The 22,621-nt window shown below is 42.0% G+C and overlaps 1 protein-coding gene across 1 annotated transcript in view; it reads left to right on the plus strand.

Annotated features, from left to right (window-relative positions):
• Positions 1-3,328: 3,328 nt before the first annotated feature.
• Positions 3,329-22,621, plus strand: part of LOC112107617 (choline transporter-like protein 5) — a 199,052-nt gene continuing 179,759 nt past the window's right edge. The window contains exon 1 of the mRNA XM_026655798.1: positions 3,329-3,502. Coding sequence (XP_026511583.1) covers positions 3,466-3,502 — 37 coding nt within the window. The 5' untranslated portion in view covers positions 3,329-3,465. The remainder of the gene's footprint in view (positions 3,503-22,621) is intronic.

The following is a 22,621-nucleotide window of genomic DNA, read 5'->3' on the forward strand; positions in this document are numbered from 1 at the left end:
ACTGAATTGTATATAATTATGGATTTATTTTTGCGGGGGCCCTCCTTAGTCCGAGGCCCTGGGCTGCAGCCCCTTAAGCCCCTGCGTTAATCTGGCCCTGCCCATGTTCTGGGCCCCTCTCCTTTGAGAGAAAACCTGCCCTGGGCATAAGCTAAATTCAGATTTTTGGAGCAGGAATTCAGCCCTTCTCTAACCTACCCATTTTCTTACCACTAAAGGTGGTTATGCTCTGAAAAGTGACTTTATAAATGGTATTGCAGAGCTCCATGTTTACTGTTTCAGTGATATTGAGACCATCCTTGCTCACTTTACTTGTAACAGGCACCTAGACAACCTTTTTAATTGGGGGGAAGCAGAATTAATTAAAGGACACATAAGAACTGGAGAACAAATTGCAGCAACTGCAAATACTTTCTCATGATATTGGGTTAGAAGTGAACACGTCGAAGACCAAGTGGATGCAGAACGAGCATTGTGCAGAAGGAATCATCTCTGTAAACGGGAAAGAAATCGAGGCGGTCAACAAATATATTTATCTGGGTCAGCAGCTGAGCAGAGACAACTCATTCGAAGGGGAATGCAGTAGGAGGTGAAATGCGGGGTGGGCAAGTTTCAACAAAATAAAGGCGTCTCTAACGGATGATGAACTGCCCAGGAAGAAAAGGAAAGAACTGTTTAACTCCCTGGTTCTGCCAGCAATGATATACAGAGCGGAAAGCTGGTCAATGATGAAAGCAGAGGAAGAAAAACTCGCTGTCACCCAGAGAGCAATGGAAAGGCAAATGTGTAAGATATTGCTCTGTGATCATATACTGAATGAGGAGATCAGAAGGCGTACAGAGGTGACCGATTTGGTGCAGGCAATATACGATGCAAAGCGAAGATGGGCGGGTCATGTAGTCCGCAGGCAAGACCATAGGTGGATAACCTGCATCAGTGACTGGATTCCCAGAGACCACAAGTGACTGCTGGGCAAACCAAAAATGCTCTGGGCCAATCCCATGACAAAACTCTTTGGCCAGAAATGGAAAGAACGTGCTCGCAACAAAATAGAATGGTGTGGTGTCAACTTGCATTAGTGGAGGGACGGACTGACAAAGGTGAGAATTAAAAATAATAAAATAATATCTGATGAATCTCACTCTAATGAGTAGTTTTGTACCAGGATTAAATTTGTACCAGGATTAAATTTGCCACTTTTAATTAACAAGTTTATGTTCCAAACTCATGTTTCCTTTATTTATTAACACAATCCCTAATGGGCGGGGGGGGGGGGGGAGGAAGGGGTGCTCAGGCCCCCAAGCTCCCAGTTGTCTATGCCCATGGTGTAAATAGATGGGTTTTCTAATTGCTAGCCCAGACATCTCAACCTAGAATCTGTAGGTTAGATTGTGTTCTCTTTCTGCCTTATACATCAGGCCACTTTGGCAACAGAGATTTAGTGAACAGATCTGTTGATGTTACCTGAGCCAAGGAAGAATCTTATTTGTTGTCCCAATGTTGCAGTGGCTCTGCAGTGCTAAAAAGTAGCAAAATCTTATTTTTGAAAGCAATATAAAATGCTAGAATTCAGAATACACACAGGTATCAGAGCTGTTGAACAGTAACTCTTCTGGCTGTAACGGCATTGCAAAGGGAAAACAAACGTTGCCATAACCTGGTGAAACTTGACTCCCTCACAATGCACAGGGAAGAATGTATAGGAATGACTGATTGCAGCTATTACTTCAAAACTTGTAGGTAAAATAACTGAAAATCATGGTCTTCCTTTTGTGTTTTTATCCTGCTGTCTCAGTAAATGTATGTGAACAGCTCCCATAGTTTAGTTTTCACATGCACATGAGTATAATAAGTAATATTATTTGGCACTTATTAGCACCTTGATTTGAGGATCTCATCCTGCTTTTCAAAGAAAGTATTGACATAGGCATTCTTTCCTTCAGGCTTTGGATAGTATCCTTCCCCTAATGTCTTTTCTTTATATACCGACAAACTATAAATCTTGGTTTTGTAGGCAGGCTTGTGTCAAGAATTACATAGGGATATTGCAAAAGGGGGAAGGGGGACCAGCGATCAGAAACGTACTGCTTAATCATCTTAATGGCACCGTGCTAACAATGGACTAAACTGTAAATCTGAGGCTGGGATTCGATTACAGGGCCCTTTTGCTGCAGCACTGACTGAGCCATACTGATTTTCAAAATGGAGCTCAGCACTGGATTAAGCCTTCCCCGTTCTTCCCGAGTGACCCCTTTAGCTGCTACAAGAGAAGGTTCCTATCGTCATAGCTAACGTACACTGCTGCTGGGATGATGCATGGACTGAGATGGGTCTTGGCCCTTTACCTGATCATGAAATGCATTCAGAGCAGGAGAATGACAAATCTCCACGTGCAAATCTTGGAAAAGTTCCGCCGCACTCAGCCCAGAGGCCATTGGGAAAGCATACAGGATGCCCCTTCTACCTCTCCGGACACAGCTCTCTGACTCGTGGTAAGACACAACCCGGCTGTCCCAGACACTCATCAGCACGAGAGGAAAGAACAGCTCCATCATGGCATAACAAAATGGAAAGGAAACTTTCCAAGTCCAAGGGCCACTTGCCAAAGGCTCAAGCAACAAACTGCTGGTGAGTTCGGCATAGTTTCTATGCGTGACAAAATGTCTCAAGCAACAGTATGACCCTGTGGACACGACACAGCTTGCCAATCTTTCCAAGAGGCGCTCTTCCGACGGGGAGAGCGCTCCTTGCTGTCCTCAGCTGAACCGATTCTCCCCCATCAGCAGCTCAGCTTCCGGCCTCCACCCTTGAAGCCAGATGGGCTTTGTAACTTCCATCTTCCTAGTGCAACCTCCCACGCCCAACAAGGTGCGTTTGAGTTACGCCGCTACCTTCCTATTCTCGCTCCCCCAGGGCAGGCCCCGCTGCCCTGCTCAGGAGTTGCCGAAGTTATCGTGCCAGCGGGGGCCAGGCTGCAGGAGAAGTTAGGGAGGCTGCTTTTTGGGGCGGGGGGCGTGCAGCGCTCCCGGGCCGCCTGCGTGGTGCTGCTGCTGCATTGTGGGGGGAGGGGGGCTCTGCGCGCGGAGTGTGGGGTCCGTGCGCTGCAGGAGGTGTCACACGCACCCCCCCCCCCCCCCCCCGCCCTTGCAAGGCCAGCCCGGGTTGGCTCCCTCCGAGCACACAGCTCCCCCGGCTCCCTCTCCCCTGCCTGCCGCTGCCGAAACGCCGCCCCCGCAGATTCGGCGCAGTGGCTGGTTGGCGCCCAGACGGGACAAGAGGGGTCAGTGTTGGGCGCAGGAGCTGGGACAAGAGCAGCGGCAGCAGCAGCAGCGGAGCGGAGCCCAGCGCCAGGCTGCCCGGCCGCTGCTGCCTCCCATGCCATCACAGCAACAAAGAGCGCGCTGAGGAGCGGGGAAGAGGCGCCCGGGCTCCAGGCTCCGCCAGCACAGAGGGCAGCGGGGGAAGATGGCCAGGAAGGGGGAAGCCTCCACCTCTCCCTACGGTAAGCCCTCCTGCCCCCCGCCGCCGGGAAAGGGGCGCCAGGCTGAGCGGGCGCTCGGTGCATGCGGATGGGGCGAGCCGGAGCCTCCGTCTGGCCTGTTTACATCGCGGCTCCAGCAAGTGAACAGCCGCAGCAAGAGTTTGTTTCCCTCGGCAGCTCCTGGGGGCTGGGCCCCCTCGGCTCCCCGCGCGGAGCGAAGGGGCTGGGGCTCCCCTGCCTGCCCCTTGCGCGGGGGGACAGGGGTTTGGGAGCAGCTCCCTCCCCGCGGCGCGGGGGGCTTGTTGCTGCCTCCTCGGGGAGCTGGGAAAGTTGGGGCTCGGTGGGCGCAGGGCTGCGGGCGAGCGGGGGCCAGAACTCTTCGGAAAGCCGCCTGCTCCCCGGGGCCGGAGCAGGTGCATCGCCGCCGCTGGGCTTCGGCTCTGGAGGGCTTGTCTGGGGCGGAGAGGTCCGAGCATCTGCTGCAGGGAGCTGGCCTTGGGCAGGGGAAGGTGCACTCGGACGGGGGTGCGGGCGGGTGCTCAGGCTAGGGGGGATCCGGAGCCCACGATTGGGCGGCGGGGGAGGGGGGGTTGGTTTTGGGAGGGGAGGGGAGCTGGAGCATTGGATTCGGGTTGGAGTGCTGGGCGCGTGTAGACAGTATTTTGGAGCTGGGGGTGCGGGGTTGTGTACACAGGGTGGGGGGTGATGTGGCTCTGGGCGGCTTCGCAGTGTTCTGATTTGGGGCGTAGGGGGAGTACTGGTGTGGACAGGAGGTGCAGAGCCTGGAGCCGGTGTACTGGGACTCGGTGAGCAGCTTGTCTGCTTGCCCGAGTCCTGCCAGTCGAAACGCCGCTTCCTCCAGCAGAAGGTCACCGGGGGGCACAACTTTATCTCCGTGCTTGAGCGCTGCTTTAATTGCTCCTGAGTAGCTAATTCATTTGCAGCAGAAGACAAGGTTTAGCAGGCTCCTTAATCCGTTTAAAGGCGACTCCATAAAACCAAGTGCAGTTTTCCTTTTACAATTATGCATGAGATTTCCATGGCAAAATATTTCCCTCTTTAATCTGCAGACTGAGCAGAAACCTCTTAGAAACAAGCCTCCTTTTCTCTGCATCCCAGTGGGCAGGTCATACTCACAGATAATTTACACTAAGGGGCATACATGGAAAATAAAACTCTTGCTTTGGTGTAATATGCATATTGTGTGACATGGCTGTAACTCAGAAAACCCAATTTTATGATTTAAGAACATAAGAATGGCAATACTGGGTCAGACCAAAGGTCCATCCAGCCCAGTATCCTGTACTGACAGTGACCAATGCCAGGTGTCCCAGAGGGAGTGAACCTAACAGGTAATGATCAAGTGATCTCTCTCTCCGGCCATCCATCTCCACCCTCTGACAAACAGAGGCTAGGGACACCATTCCTTACCCATCCTGGCTAATAGCCATTAATGGACTTAACCTCCATGAATTTATCTAGTTCTCTTTTAAACCCTGTCATAGTCCCAGCCTTCACAACCTTCCCAGGCAAGGAGTTCCACAGGTTGACTGTGCACTGTATGAAGAAGAACTTCCATATATTTGTTTTAAACCTGCTGCCCATTAATTTAATTTGGTGGTCCCTAGTTCTTATATTATGTGAACAAGTAAATAACTTTTTCCTTATTCACTTTCTCCACACCACTCATGATTTTATATACCTCTATCATATCCCCCCTTAGTCTCCTCTTTTCCAAGCTGAAAAGTCCTAGCCTCTTTAATCTCTACTCATATGGGACCCGTTCCAAACCCCTAATCGTTTTAGTTGCCCTTCTCTGAACCTTTTCTAATGCCAGTACAGACGCTCCCCGGGTTACCCAAGACCCAACTTCTGCAAATTCGCACTTATGGAAAAAGTTCCATAAACCAGAAATAGGATTTCTGAGTTGTGGAAATTTTTGCGTAACATATGAGTATATGTTTCCGACTTATGCAAAATTCGAGTTACGCAAGGCTTTCCGGAATGGAATGATTGCGTAAGTTGGGGGGTGTCTGTATATCTTTTTTGAGATGAGGAGACCACGTGTGTACGCAGTATTCAAGATGTGGGCGTTCCATGGATTTATATAAGGGCAATAAGATATTCTCCATCTTATTCTCTATCCCTTTTTTAATGATTCCTAACTCTTGTTTGCTTTTTTGACTGCCGCTGCACACTGCTTGGACGTCTTCAGAGAACTATCCACGATGACGCCAAGATCTCTTTCTTGATTAGTTGTAGCTAAATTACATCATATTGTATATATGGGGTTATTTGTTCCAATATGCATTACTTTACATTTATCCACATTAAATTTCATTTGCCATTTTCTTGCCCAATCACTTAGTTTTGTGAGATCTTTTTGAAGTTCTTCACAGTCTGCTTTGGTCTTAACTATCTTGAGCAGTTTAGTATCGTCTGCAAACTTTGCCACCTCACTGTTTACCCCTTTCTCCGGATCATTTATGAATAAGTTGAATAGGATTGGTCCTAAGACTGACCCTTGGGGAACACCACTAGTTACCCCTCTCCATTCTGAAAATTTACCATTTATTCCTACCCTTTGTTCCCTGTCTTTTAACCAGTTCTCAGTCCATGAAAGGATCTTCCCTCTTATCCCATGACAATTTACATAAGAGCATTTGGTTTGGGACCTTGTCAAAGGCTTTTTGGAAATCTAAGTACACTATGTCCACTGGATCCCCCTTGTCCACATGTTTGTTTGACCCCTCCAAAGAACTCTAATAGATTAGTAAGACATGATTTCCCTTTACAGAAACCATGTTGACTTTTGCCCAACAATTTATGTTCTTCTACGTGTCTGACAATTTTATTCTTTACTATTGTTTCAGCTAATTTGACCTGTACTGACGTTAGACTTACAGGTCTGTAATTGCCGGGATCACCTCTAGAGCCCTTTTTAAATATTGGCGTTACATTAGCTATCTTTTAGGACAGGATATCTTTTAGCTATCTTACGGACAGGTTACAAACCATAATTAATAATTCCACAGTTTCACATTTGAGTTCTTTCAGAACTCTTGGGTGAATGCCATCTGGTCCCAGTGACTTGTTACTGTTAAGTTTATCAATTAATTCCAAAACCTCCTCTAGTGACACTTCAATCTGTGACAATTCTTCAGATTTGTCACCTACAAAGGGTGGCTCAGGTTTGGGAATCTCCCTAACATCCTCAGCCGTAAAGACTGAAGCAAAAAATTCATTTAGTTTCTCCGAAATGACTTTATCGTCTTTAAGTGCTCCTTTTGTATCTCAATCGTCCAGGGGCCCCACTGGTTGTTTAGCAGGTTTCCTGCTTCTGATGTTCTTAAAAAACATTTTGTTATTACCTTTTGAGTTTTTGGCTAGCTGTTCTTCAAACTCCTTTTTGGCTTTTCTTATTACATTTTTACACTGGCAGTGTTTATGCTCTTTTCTATTTACCTCACTAGGATTTGACTTCCACTTTTTAAAAGATGCCTTTTTATCTCTCACTGCTTCTTTTACATGGTTGTTAAGCCACGTTGGCTCTTTTTTTTTAGTTCTTTTACTGTGTTTTTTAATTTGGGGTATACATTTAAGTTGGGCCTCTATTATGGTGTCTTTGAAAAGTGCCCATGCAGCTTGCAGGGATTTCACTCTAGTCACTTACCTTTGTGGAGTAAAACTTTATAACTGTAGCTGTTTAATCAAAAATTGACAATTTGAGTTATTCACACTGAGGCCCTTAAGGACCACAGCTGGTTAGCTTTCCTTCATGGAAGTGAATGGTAACCTGAACAAGCACTTGATCCATTAGTGCTTCCCCAGTAGTGGGTGTTTTGCCTGAGAAAGGATTGCAGGATGAGTTTAAGAAAACCAAGGAATTGTTTGCAGAAAGGGTAATATAAACACACCTCTAGGGGGGGGAAAAACCCTCACCAGAAATCAGAGAACTTCAGGGAAGAAATGTTATATGTTTCCAAAATATTGACTAATGCCTCTGAAGTTATTTAACTTCTCACAGGGCCTGATCCAGGGAAGTCAATAGTTTTGCAGTTAACTTCAGTGGTAATAGTCTCCAATGCATAGAAAAGCAGATAGAAGAACACTCATCTGAAGGATCACAGAAACACAGTATTTAGATGTGGGAAAACAGCTGGTAGATAGAATTCATACTCCTGTAAGTGCAGCATATAATTCCCTCACTTATAATCAGGAAAGCTCTGCTTTGGAAAGAAGACTTGGAAACTGTATTGTGTTATCACACAACATTGTTTTAGCTTCATTTTTAAAATATGTTACTTTGGAACATCTGCTGTCCTTTGGCATGATACTGTTACCTGTATTTACATGGAAAAATGCATTTGGAAAAATTTCTTGTATTTCAACTTGTAATTTTTCAAAACTACAAATTGAAATATACTAACTAGAATATTTGCTGTTTTAGCAATTTCACATTCATCATAATTTTTTTCTTTCTTTTATCTCTCGGTTTGCATGTGCTTATTTTCTTAGAGGTACTATTTAGCATGTGCCTCCTAAGGAGTCATTGGAAATAATTACTTTAGTCTTATAATGAAGAAAAGCAAATTTGAATGAATCTTTCTACCTTACTGGCCTTATACTATGAAATAGTGCAATACCTTCTAAATTCAGGATCTGCAATACTGTATGCTTCTACATGAAATTGCTATAATAGTCACTCACCATCTCGATTGTTTTTTCTGACTCTGCTAATAGTTGGCTATTTACCTTCCCACTAATTTGAAGGAGTAGGTGCCCTCAGCCTCTCTTCTTGGAACCCTACTTCACCAGATCACTGTTGGTTTTACTATTTTATAAATGACAGAGGCAAACCTTTCTCAAAAGCTTCAATCTATTGACTTCTGGCATCAATTGAATGCCTTAAAAGAGATATCTCAAGTCAGATTCCTGGCTGACAGCAGACTGCAGGCTCCCTGGACAGCTTATTAGCTGTCTCTCTCCCTCCCTCTGAGCTAACAAGTTCTCTAACTGATGCTGGGTTACTAGATTTGGATTGGCTGATGGAAAGCCAAGATACTGGACAGTGTCTGGATGGCTATTGGAGTGAACATAGCTGGATAAAAGGCTTTAGTAAACATGCAGACTTTTTTGGGGTGGGGTTGGGGGCATCTCTTCTAAAAACTACAGTACATCTTTTTAGCCATATTGTTTCTCTGCATGCGCATGAAGGGACTAGAAGTTCATCCTTGAGGCAAGCTGCTTATTAGCTTTCTAAATCTAGGTAATAGGATTCATTCTTCCCTAGAACAGCTGTAAGCCTGCGACAGAGAAATGTGATTTCTTGCCCCCAGAATGGAGAAAATAGGAAGGGTTTATCAAGAACAGTGATGCTGACTTTATCAAGGCTCTCTCTTCAACAGAGTTTGTTTTTTTCAGTGTGAAAGGGAAAATAACTGTTCCCTCAGGAAAAAAAATAAAAATCTTTCAGTTGCTATCTTCCAGTGGAAAGATATCAAGATGAAATGGAATACAGGTTTTCCATGTGTAAAAGAGCAATTACCTGCCTGCGAGGCCCCGTCCCCCCATACTTTGGTCTGGTGTTGATCATCTCAGTAGAGAAGATTGCCACGGGAAGTGGAAAAACAAAGAAATTCTTGAGCACTTGCTTTCCCATCATAGCTTAATATTGAGGTTTTTTTTTTTTTAAAATAACAATGAGAGAGCTTTTATTTTTATAATAAATTACTCACCTCTGTCACTTGACTAATTCTTGTTCTTGTTGAAACCAATGGCAGAACTCCCATTGACCTCAGTGGTGCAGGACTAGGCCATTAGCAATGCCAAAATTATGTGTTTGTGCCGTCACAGTTATTTCCATAGTAACTAATAGTGAAATAAACCCTAGATTATAACATCACTGAAGAAATGGTCTGGGGGAGGAGGATACAGAGTTTAAAAAAATCTTGTTTTGACAATATTTTAGTAAGTAGCATTGATGAGAGGAGATACATATATATATAAGGGCCAGTCTTTATTATTTTCAATTCACCTTGAGTTAGCCCTCTTTTCTTTTTTTTGCATCTGCAAATGGCAGGGAACAAGTCCTCTGAGGCAGTGACTGTCGTCTTTGTTATTTGTATGTAGCCTAGTTCAACGTGTCCTTGATTGAGGTTCTTAGGTGCAATCATAATGCAAATAAATATTAATAATAATTTAGGTTGGTTAGATATGTAAAATCTGCTTGCTTCTCTAAATCAGTCACCTAAATTTCACTTGCAAAGTGCCTCTGCAGTTGTGTCTCAGCACCAAAAGTACTGTACAATAAACATCACCCTGTAGAATCTTACAAGACCTCTTAGGTCATCTAGTTCATTTCCCTGCCAATGCAAAATTGATCCTATTGTATATTTACTATTCTTTCCCCTGGTTTTAGAGTTCCAAAGACTAATAGACATCACTATCATTACTTTTTCTTGAGAGTCAGACTACATATTCTCTTTAATTTCATCCCATTACTAGTCATACCTATGTACTACCCGTAACAATTTCTCTCCCTTTGTGGTATTTACACTTTAACAGGCAGGTGCCAGGCACTTCAAGGCGGAATCTTCCATCACCTCTTAATTCATACTTGGCCAAATTCAACTATGATATAAGTGAGTGCAATTCCACTGACTTAAATGGATTCAAACCTTATAAATTATCTAAATTTGGTCCATTTTATAAAGGGCTTCCACTGTGTATAGTATGTCAGATCAATCAATAACTCTTTGGATACCACTGCTGTACATAAGTGCAAAGAGTTCATATATGACTGAATTTTTCTAATTTGTATTGACTTAATAGAGGTTATGCACAATGGAATAAACTTGGGAGGTGGGAGAAGAGAATTCAAAAGGTAGCAACTTACTTTGTGTCCTGTTGTTTAATTAGCTTATTTTTGCAGATATTTCTTTTTGAATAAGAACGTTCTCCCTTAGTACCTCACTTCATCTTCTGATTGATCCTTTGGTGAAGTCTTGATCCTGCATGTGTTAACATTTCTCTCTCACTATCAAAATGAATTTAGGCATTTAAACTTCACTGTAGGATCAAACAGGAGGAGCATATGGATTTTGAGGACACAAACGTTTGTTCAAACTGTCATTTCTTTTATCATTAATACAAGTAGCAAGGAAAATTATTAAAAAAACACATGAAAGATAACTAGATCCAAGATTTTTTTATTGTTTTTCCCACTATGAAATTCCACGTTGAAGAATCTAAATGTTATTTTGGCATAATTATTTTTGGGTGGGAACATGAAAACATTATTTAATAAATACAATCATACTGAATAATGATTTTGTATCTCTGTTTATGTTTATGTGTTGCAAACTTTATTCATTGTAATATTGTATTACAGTGTATTCATTGAGATAATTATAAGCAACCATTTAAAGCGTGCTCGCTCTCTGTGTGTGTGTGTGTGTGTGTGTATGTATGTGTGTGTGTGTGTGTGTGTATATATATATATATATATATATATATATACACACACACTTGCAAATCCATATAATACTAAAATGTCTGATCTGATTACAATCTAGTGAGACTAACATTTATAGTAATCATTCAAAGAAGAGGAAATAAGTTGCAGACTTTAAGTGCCTTATTTTCAACTATACCTTGTGTTTCAGAGAAGTTAGGAAAGATAACTTTACATTTGTACATAGCTGCTTCCTCTTGGGGTCTTTCAAGAGAGAAATAACCATATGGCAAATGCTGTTAAATTTAGTGGACTGAAATATTTTGATGATTCTTGGCAGAGAAATACTCCCAAAGCCAAATCCTCATCTGGTGTAAATAGGGTGACCAGATAGCAAGTATGAAAAATCGGGACGGGGGTGGAGGGTAATAGGTGCCTATATAAGAAAAAGCTCCAAATATTGGGACTGTCCCTATAAAATCGGGACATCTGGTCACCCTAGGTGTAAATCCGAGTAGCTTCATTGAAGTTTGGCCTCCCGGTCTTTATACATGTTGTGAGCAGCTAATATCTAGAGATGTGTCTGTCTTTTCCTGCACTTGAAGTAATGTAGAAAGAAAGATTAAAAAGCAATCCAAGGAAAAAATATCGCTAGGCTGCATCTTTAGCAGACATGGCATTACTGTAATATAATATTTAAAACAGTCTGCTCACTGATTCTTTATGGGAACTTTTCTGTACAGTCCCTCTAATTCCCATTAGCCAATATTGTTTATGAAATGCCCAGGAAATGCCATTTTGGTTGCAGAGTCAGGTGGTAATGTCAGAACTTTGCTACTGTTGGGCCTGGTCCTACTCCCATTGAAGCCAATGACAAAACTCCCATTGACTTAAATGGGACTGGATTAGACCCATATTTCTCTCTTTTCATACTCCTAGTATGATATCATCAACTATTGAGCAGCTACTGCTATTCTGTAATGCTTTTAATAGATGGCTAGGGGACTTAACCATCTTAATCTTCAGTGGGGATGGGGGAAGGATAGGGGAAAGGAGGTGTATGTCCACGTTCTTCAAAAGCATTACAATTTACCTTAAAGTTCGGTTACTTTTTGGAGAAAAAATGTTTTGTTCCTAGCTGACCATGTGTTTTTTATTATATACATTATCCGTGTCTCTCTATGAATTCAACAATTAACCCAATCCATGCCTCTAAATGAGAGAGTTGTAGATCGTGAAAGTTCTCACAATAGGAGGAAATATGGCAACAAAATTAATATAGAAAAGTGGGAGACTACATGAAAGGAGAACTAACAGTTTAACAGGTGCCTAGGCAGTATCGTGAAATAGTGTACTAGACTTTCACCTCTTTGATGAAACTTTGGACAGTCACAAATGAAACTTTGATTTCCTATTGCAATTTTGCCTATTTAAAAAAAAACACAACTTTATTGGTTTGCTTTTTGTTTTGTTATCTGCTCAGGAGAGTTTCCAGACTGGATTAATGGTGGTGTTGCAGTGCAGGTCATAATTAAGGTACATGTGGCAGAGCTATACGGGGACCCTCACACAGCACGTGTCCACACAATACATGGCTCTAGCTGGAAGTTACTATCATTTCAGTTTCATAAGCATTAAATGAACTCTCACATTGGGGGGGGAAAAAAATCACAAGGCCATAAATTATATTGGATGTGGGTTTGCTGATCCTTAAAATTAACATATGAGTAAGATCCCTATCTGCTATAAATATGAGAAATGCTTAATCTCAGAACAGGATTAGGCCCTACATTAGGAGACTGACCCCCTAATTAAGACGAATTAACTATTAGCTGGCTGCAAATTCTGAGAGTACTCATTAATTTTCTTGTGCCATGGCTGTGTAGCTGACAGATATATTATTTAAACTATGGAAATTCTACCCTTAGTTGGTTTTCTTGTGCTTATGTATTCCAAAGTATAGAAGTATGGAGCATCATTCACTGAATAATCTACATTATCTAGAAAGATTTAAGACTAAATATCAGTTTTTTTTTCATGTTTTGCATTACAGTTTTGTGGCTCAAATTTGCACCCCTTACAGTCAATAGGGAATTGTCAGAGGCTTCAATGAGAGCAGTATTAGGCCCTCGATTATCCTATTTTTCCCCCCACATGAGTTAAATGATAGTATTGAAAAAGACAAAATTAAAGAGACAAATCCCTCACAGAACTGTGTGAGATTAGACACAATGGATTGCAATTGCTTTTTAGAGAGATTAGTCTATTGTGTAAATATGTATTTCAGGACTGTTTAAAGTATGGATTATGTAAATACATATTTAAGGACTTTAAAAATGCATCATATTGACAGAGCCTACTATAATAGGGTATCATGTAAATATGTGTCTAGGGAATTTTAAAGATGTATTATTATCGTTAGACTATTGTGAATATATGTATTTAGGATTTTTTTTAAATGCAGATTATTTACCCAATAGAATGTAGAAACTTTTTCAAAGGCAATATTGTTTATCATGTAAATGCATAGTGAGGGCAATTTTTGAAACTTTGGTTACTTGATAACTGCAACCTTTTTAGTCTATTGGGCAATTGTGATATTTCAGGAATTTGTGTCACTGTCAGTGGTATCTTCATGGCCTTTATGGATACTCATTATGGCCCTGATCTTGTAAATGGTTAAACATGTTGATAACTTTGCTCATGTGAATTTTCCCATAAACTTCAATGAGACAACATCCCTGAGTAAAGCTATGCATGTATATAAGTTTTTGTAAGATCCGGGTGCAAAAGAATTCTTGATATGGTACAAATAATAGCCTAAATACCTTATTTGCCACATCAGACAGCATCTCAGACAGCAAACCTCTTAAGGCCAAATCCTGTTAGCTTTATTTATGACAACATGTCTGCTCATCTTGTTCACACAAATATCCTAGCTGAAGTCAATGTGACTTCTGATGGACCAAATCCTAAGAAGCACTAAGTATTGGATTAGGTCCCATGTAAGTTAGGAAAAAGGATTTGGCTCATATTGCAGAACTTATAATGAGCCCAAATGGATGTTTTGTTTTATTTACTTTTGTTTCTTGAGCCAAATTTCTTATGCTAAATTTCAGCCCAGATAAGTCATAAAAATTCTATGTGGAAACAACCTGGGTCTGATTCTGCCACCTTTGCTCAGGTTGAGTAGTGAGCACTTTACTCCACAAGCAGTCTCAGTGCGGCCATTCACAGAGTAAAGCTACTATGCAAACTGAAAAAGGGTGGCAGACTCAGAACCCCCTGGACACTGGGATTTCCAAGTGGAAAAGCGGATGTAAACCTCATTACAATACACTTGCCTCGATATACAGGTAATGCACAATTCAGCTGTGGTGGGTTATTTGTTGCTTAGTGATTTGTCTCACCAGAGTAAGCACAACACCACTGAAAGATCTCCAACAGGAAAAAGAGGGTAATGAGCTAGATTACTTTCTGATGGAACAGACTTGTGTCAGAACTTGTTATATTAACATGCAGGTATTAATACATATTGGGGGGGGGGAAATTGAATTCTCCCCTCCAAAATACTATTTAACTGTGATATACTGAAACAACAATCTAATATCTTTACTCCCATTCAGGTTTGATATATAGATTTGAGCAGTTGCTCTCCCTGCACACTCTCCATATCAGTGTGGGTACATGATGATGTCACCACTCTGGAGGAAATTAACAAAATTGCAGCCTAAATGCAGCAGGCTCAGGCCTGCAGCATCTAATAGAACTCCTTGTATGATTAGCTCTTTGTATGGCATGTTTCAAACTACAGTGGTGGTCTTTCTCTAAGCTGTATCCCTCTGAATATAAGGGAGTATACAGAAATGTCAACAGAGACATAACTGTAGCAGAGTTATAGTTAGTGCTGTTTTAATAACCCAATGGATTAATGGCAGTTCTGTCAAGCTTGGTGAATCCTTCCATTTAGCAATAGCTTAATTGTTCTCCCTAGACTCTTTTCTTAACCTCCTGCTGAGATTTCTCAACATGACTGTTAAACATTTTATAGATCTGCTCCTAGTGAATGAATCAGCATTTTGTTTGTTTCCAACAATATGATCACTTTTACTATTCAAGCCAATACAAGGAAACATACAAACAGATGTAATGACTGCCACTCAGACCAACATGATGATGATGCAGTAGTGTGACATAGAGCCTGACTGATTACTGCTTGGCATGATTTTACTGTCTGCAGTGTTGATGTGGCTGTGTTGATCCCAGGATATTAGAGGGACAAGGTGAGTGAGGTAATATCTTTCATTGGACCAACTTCCGTTGGTGAGCAAGGCAAGCAGAAGAGCTCTGTGTAGCTTGAAAGCTAGCCTCTCTCACCAACAGAAGTTGGTCTTATAAAATACATTGCTTCACCTACCTTGTCTCTCTATGATTTTACTGTGGTATACAGCCCGCTGTGGTCTACTCCTAGATAGTACATCAATATCTTTGTTTCCTGTTTTCCAAACCAGCTGCACATTAAAATGTAAAGTAAAAAACAGCCCCGCCTTTCACCCTCTCCCACTCATACATGCAGTGTACTTGTGTTGTATATCTTTAGAAGCCTGTTGGGAATCTCAAGATGGGTGAGGTGGCTCATTCATACAATGCACAGGGTGAAACTGACAGTCCATGATATATGCATTTCTTCTATGTGAAACAGGCATTAAAAGAAGAATCACCTTTTTCCAGAATCAGTTTCTCTAGATAGATGTAAGAGTCCTCAGATTTTACTTTTATTTCCTGGGCAGGGAGTGAGTCCTCTGAACACTGTTTCTTCCCCTTTTATTCTTTTTTTCTGCCCGCATTTCATAAGGCCCCACTTAACAGCAATTCTGCTCTAAACGGAAGAGGGCTGGACAGTGGTCTCTTCAAAGTCCATCAGCTCAGCTCCCTGTATGGCCCCAGAAGATGGGGAGGATTGTTAGTGAGGTTCTCCCTCTCAGAGCCTGAGCTGTCTGGCTTCAATAGCTTTCCTTGCCCCAGCCAGAGTGAGAAAAAGGGTTAATCTCTGGACATAAACTCTGATTCTGTGGGTAGCAGTGTGTTTTGTTACCACTAGACCACTGGACTGGCTTGCTGCTTAAAAAAAACAACAACCACCACACCACTGAAAGAGAGAAGAGGAAGCTGGGCCATAAATCCTCATACAAATGGAATGCAGTCACTGTGGCATAAGGGTGCATCTTCAGGAATAATGGTGGATTTGTCTCATTTACCTCTTCTGTTATCAGATTTTAATAGATGGAAGTCAATGCTCATGCATTTCTAGGAAGCCAAGGTTTTGAAGCCTTACCTGGATTTACATGTGGCTCAGGTCTTGTGCCATGGCTGCATTCTTGTCTGCCTTCCACACCTAGCATTGCTAATAGTTTCAAAATAGAAGAGTGCACTACTCTACTTGGGAAATGGATAAAGCAATTTTTTTCAGACACCGAGAGTGTTTACTTCTTATCAGCGTCACTACAGATGCAAAGTGTTTTCCCACCAAGCTTTTGCAAAGTTTTGCATTTTTAAAATCTTTCTTGAAGACCCTGTCCTTTGAAGCAGTTGATGTGGTTTTAGCCATACTGTCTTTTCAATTTTCCTTTGCTGTTTATCTTTTGTTTCTGTGTCCTGTTACAAACATGTATTCTTAGAAATAATAATACATAGCATTTAGATGCTGTTTTTATGTTTAAACACACTGGCCAGATTCTGATCTTGGTTACACTGGTGTAAATCTGGAATTACTCTCTTGAGTGACTCTAGATTTATACCAGTCTAACTGAGGTCAGAATCTGGCTAATTATCTGGTTAATCTGAAATGAGAGCAGGGGCTTGGGGATCAGGAGACTAGATTCTTTGTCCTACTCTATTATTAGATTTATGAGTGTGGGTTTCCCCTCTGGTGTTGTAGGGAAAGGAATACACCTCTACCCCGATATAACACGACCCGATATAACACGAATTCGGATATAACGTGGTAAAGCAGCGCTCCGGGGGGGGGGGGCGGGGCTGCGCGCTCCAGCGGATCAAAGCAAGTTCGATATAACGCGGTTTCACCTATAACGCGGTAAGATTTTTTTGGCTCCTGAGGACAGCGTTATATTGGGGTAGAGGTGTATTTACCAAACTTTGTAAAATCAAGGAGGCCTGTGGAGGAAAGGTGCTGTGTACAGTAAATGCAAAACATTGTGAGTAGGGTTTTCAAAAATGTTCAATGTTGGCTTAACTCTGCTCCCATTGATGATAAAACTTCCATTGACTTCAATGGGAGCAGAGTTAGGCTAATGATAAGAGATTCTGCAAATCCCACCTAATGGATATAGGTCATATGAAACCACCCACTTCTCAGTTATATTTCTGTATACATACAATGTAGCATCTGTGTATTAAGCTCTTGCTCATACAGCTACTTTCAGTTCAACCAATTCTGTTATTGTAGCCCTAATGCTCTAAACAGTTTGAGCCCAGGAATGTGAAAAAAACACATTACCTAGACTTTTTTCCTAGCAAATCTTGGTTTTAAATTTAATTCTCATTCAAGGTTTGTTTTTAATGGTACTTTTCTGAAAAGGGGAGGCTGTTGGTTGCAGTAGTTTTGGTCATCTGTAAAATCAATTGTATCGCCTTAGCAAAAGTCCACACTTGCACCATCTTCAGTGGAACTCCTACATGTCCCTTTGGCTGTGAGCTAAGAGCCTGTTACTAGTATTGTCACAATAGCAACAAATATCTTTGAACACTAAGAATACCTAATGACTAATCAAAACATTTTGCAATAAGCTTACTGGCCATATATAGCAAACCTTCAAAATGAAATCCTGCATGATAGCTGTTGTTGGAAATGTAGGGTATTAATTACTTTTTCAGAAACAGTGCACAGTTCATGGATGCTTATACCTAAAGGCTGCTATTCAAGATAGGTTTAGAGATAAAACAATTTGTTTTATTTATGATAGGTAATTACCTTTTGTTTGATACTATTTTGAACTAGTATATTCAGTTTAGTTGGTGTGCTGAACATCTCTTTTCAGTACTTTATTTCTGTTATAGTGTTACTGTTAGTAAGCAAAACCCTGGCTAGTTTCATGGTGGCCTGGACAAAATCCCAGGATTAGGAGTGTTCTGCAGGGGAAGTGTCTTGTGCTAGTTATGAATCTGGATGTAGTGAAGTAGAATGAAAAGTCTGAATTGTTTTAGTGCATTATGATGGGGAAGTTGCAATTCTCTTTATAATGAACTTCAGCTTCTAATAGTTATCCTGTGGAGAAAAACTTGGCTTTACTTATGTAAGGGGTCTACTGAAGACCCACATCTGCTGGGGTAGTTAGAAGACTAACTGGCTGATAATGGCAAGGCTGGGGGATACTTAAGGACAGTCTATATATCTTTCTACTTTAAAAAAGAGAGAACACATTTTCAGGATATGGCCAATGATCACCATCTGGCTATTTTGCTTCTATGTTCTACTCTTTACTTCTCTCCTCTGTCCCTCTCCTTGTTTTGCCTTTTTAGAATATAAGCTTTTTGCAGCAGGGATTGTGCCTTCTCTTGTGTTTGTACAGTGATCAGCCGATTATAGATGCTACTGGAAACAAATAACAAATACTACAATCGGATGTGAAATGCGGTTTGTTACAATAAATTGGCTTTAAATGGCAAAAGCAAGTGCTGAATTACAACGTGGAGGTGCTGCTGATCCAAGAAAAGTTGTTTTGAATAGACACCCAGAGCTAGATTGTGGCATTTAACCACAGTTCTGAGTTGGTGCAGAGTCCTACTGCCCTAGGGGGAGATCCAAGAGGGATGAGGCCTTGAGGGAGTTTTCTTGCTACCTCACCAGGGCCAAGGACAATCTAGTCCTAAGGTTTTCACTGAGGACAAATGTAACTAGATTTGAGCATCTCACCTATCAAAATGCAAACTTGTGTACTAGTGAGAAAACAAACGAAACTGCCTCATAAATAACCCACCTGTTCCATGAAACATTTCAGCTATAAAGTCCATATGACACTGTTGCCTATTGTATCATGTGTGCTGATGCCTCTTAGATTGGAAGCTGCTACGGGATGAGGCCCTTTCAATGCTTATGCCACTATGCAGATAAATAATGTCAAAACTGGAATGGACAGTATTTCTTGGAGATGGCTAAGGACAGGGAGGAATTAAATTTGTCTATTCTGCAGTGTGTTTCTGCCAGTCCAGTTCCCAGTGTTGTGGTCAAAGACCCCCCACGCAGTCATTTTAGTTCAAAGACTCAAGCCTGAGGCCAGTTTATTGACATACATACCAGTGCACTGGGGTGCAGTCTGAAGACTGACACCCCGAGCAGCAGCTCGCAGGCTGCTTTATTTCGTCAAACCGCAAGCAAAGTACAAACAATAGTCATGAGTTAAGAAATTAGGGTTGGGGTTAGTCCCTCCCCAAAACCGTGAGTTAAGAAAGTAGGGTCGGGGTCAGTTTTCCCCCCCCCCCCCGGTACCTTCCTTATAAATTTTCCGAGAAGTGAGTGTTTATTTGGGTAGAGGGGCGCTTGGTGGTTTTCCCCAGGGGTGGTACTTGGCACCAGTTTGGGTACATTTCTCAAGACACATTTTCCGGGGGTTTTCGGTGAAGGGTTAAGGGGGGGTTACCATGGGATGCTTAAAGAAGATCTATGATTGGCTATTTTTGCAGATAGCTGGAATCACGGAGTGGGTCACAGATCACCTATAGGAGAAGCTGCATGAGTTAAGAAATTGCATTTAGCTAAAGTTACCTATTGCTTCACACAAGCGGTTATTATATTTCATCAGCCATGAACATATTTCACTAGTGCTGCTGCTGGGGCTTTTTATTCTTTCCCTCCTTGCCCCTCCTCTGGACATGACACTTGACCGAGTTTGGCAGAAAACTGTGTTTTTTAGTCTAGTTCAGGCCCTGGCCTAGGCCCTGCTTTGTGTAAGGGTAGTTAGCATAACACCCTCCAACAGAGATCTATTATTTTGGGGCCTTCAGATTCACAGCTCTGGCTATCAAAAAGAAGGCCCCCCTGTTCTATTTCCCCACACCAGTATTTTCTAGCCTTTCTGTTTTCATCAGTTAATTGGCTTGCTTTCCTCCATGTTAGCCAGTTATGTGTCCTTATGCTTCAGTAGAAAGCATATAGAGTAGCAAGCACAGGGCTCTTATAGATGAATGTGGGTTGATTATGCTGCTTGCTCTTGTAATCAAATCATGCTCAGTAATCTATCTTCACTTGGATATGGAAGCACTCTGTTTGCTGTGCACTCACTCCTGAAGTGTAAAGGCACATAGCCATCCACAGCTGCTCAACACTGAGTGTCTGTTTCTTCCTGTTGCTCTGGTACCTGTTCCAGAGACAGGCAGACATATAAAAGCAATTGCCTAGAGTATATTAATTGGGTGTTTTTTTTCTATCCGGATATTATGCCAAAAAAGCCAGGGAGGCTGAGTATGCTTGATGAAGACTGTTATCCTAATACAATCAAAACAGAAGCATTGATCAGGATAACATAGCTTGAATTGATTTAGAACTATTAAAACACTTAAGCCTTCAGGGTGGGTGATTAGTCTGTCTCTGATGTTATCGGCAGGCTGGGTTTGAGGAAACATGATTATTCCTGTGCTTTTAGAAGTGAACACTAACTCTGTTCTCCAGTTCTTTACCTATTTTATTTGTATTACTGCAAAGGCTAACCAAAGCGTAATATCTGATTTGGGCAATGCAGTGGATTGGTGGTTCCTAAACTTGATCATACCATGGCTAGACATCCGCCACAGGCAACTGGTCTCCCTTAACTGAACTGCAAATTCTTTTGCACTGGTTCCCATGGTACTTCAAAGAAGGTGCTGCCGGAATTGGCACCGTGGCACATGGTGTATTTTTGCTGTAGGAGCTGGTGATAAAATGGCTGAGGAAAATCTTCTTGGGAGAAGGAGAGAATAGGACCATGATCACTTAGGCCTGGTCTACACTAACACCCCAATTCGATCTAAGGTACGCAACTTCAGCTACGTGAATAACGTAGCTGAAGTCGACATACCTTAGTTCGAATTTACCACGGTTCAGACGCGGTCCACACGCGGCAGGCAGGCTCCCCCGTCGACTCCGCGGTACTCCTCTCGCTAAGGTGGAGTACCGCAGTCGACGGCGAGCACTTCCTGGTTCGACTTATCGCGTCCAGACGAGACGCGATAAATCGAACCTGAAAGTTCGATTGCCAGCCGTCGAACTACCGCGGTAGTGTAGACCTGGCCTTAGATAAACGAATGTGACCTCCTTCAGGGTCATGGCCCACTACAGACTATGAACTGCTACACTGGAAAAAAGCAAACTAAGAGAGATGAGGTAATAATCATATGCAGGTACTTTCTAAGGTTTCAGGATTACATACCATAAGTAAGATTTCTAATAAATAGATAATGGGAAAGACTGAAGTTCACCATAACCCACAAATCCGCCACCTTCCCTGCCCAGAGTGGTGATTTCAGTCCACCTAATCCTAATAAATCACTCCTGTGCAATGCTCCACAGAAAGGTGAAAACCTGCAAGGCCCTTGCCAGAATACCAGACAGGGGACGTTCCTGCAGAACTTCAGATTTAGTGATCAATTTAATCCTGTAACAAGATTCAACATTATTAACCATCTAATCACACAAACTTCTAGATGCCATTAGTATCCAAGAAATGTCCTTCTTGCCTTCTTTCCATTGCATCCCTATAAAATGTATTTTGCCTTACCTCCATGGGCAACGGATTCCAAACACCAATTGATTAACTTCTGGGGCAAAAAGCCCCCCTGTAAATTTAATCTAAACATTTGTTTTAATTTTCTGGTATGTCCGTTTGTTGTTTCCTGTCATTGTTCAATTTGAATATGTTGGTACCAAGCCTTTTGTGGTCCCCTTCTAGGTAGTTTATTCATTGCAAGAAAGCTTTTATCTTGCCTCTAGAATTTACCTTTTCTTATAATAACTACAACCCTTATGAAAAAACATAAGGCCACCGGGGAATATCTTTATCAGGGGAAATCCCAGCAGGGCATATAGCTGATGTAAAGGTTCTGTGTCGTTCCTCAACAGGTCCTGTCACAGAGGGTCAGTAGGGGGCATAAGTGAAGTGCTGACTTGCCCCAGCTAATCCGAGCTGTTGACCAAAGAATTCTTAGGCCATAGGCACCAAGTACATCTGGGACAGCCCTGACTCTCCTCTGACTTTGACTTGTACTAGGGATCAAAGGTGCCCCAACATCATCAAAATAGTGGAGTTGCAGAGAGGCATAAAGTCATTTCTGCCCCCTTGGTACCTTGGTTAAGAAGAACTCAGATGCAGCAGTGAATCAAGCCCCGTGAGATGATTGTGCCCAAACAGTCACTTTGACATTTCAGTCCCACTCATGAAGCTAAGCTGAAGATATTAAAATGTCCCTCCTCATTGACCACAGCCAATTGCTAAGTCAAGGAACCATGGCCTAAAGGGAACAAAAACAAAACAATCCCACCACCAAACGTAGTATGTTGAGCTCTCCAAAGAAGGGAGAAATTCTCCCTTGGCAGGAAGCCCAGTGTGTGTGTATATGTGTGTGTGTGTATCTATGTATGTGTGTGTATATCTATCTATCTATCTATCTATCTATCTATCTATCTATCTATCTAT

The sequence above is a fragment of the Terrapene carolina genome, unplaced genomic scaffold (genome assembly GCF_002925995.2).
Source record: "Terrapene carolina triunguis isolate 2854851 unplaced genomic scaffold, T_m_triunguis-2.0 Scaffold211, whole genome shotgun sequence".
NCBI lineage: Eukaryota > Metazoa > Chordata > Testudines > Emydidae > Terrapene > Terrapene triunguis.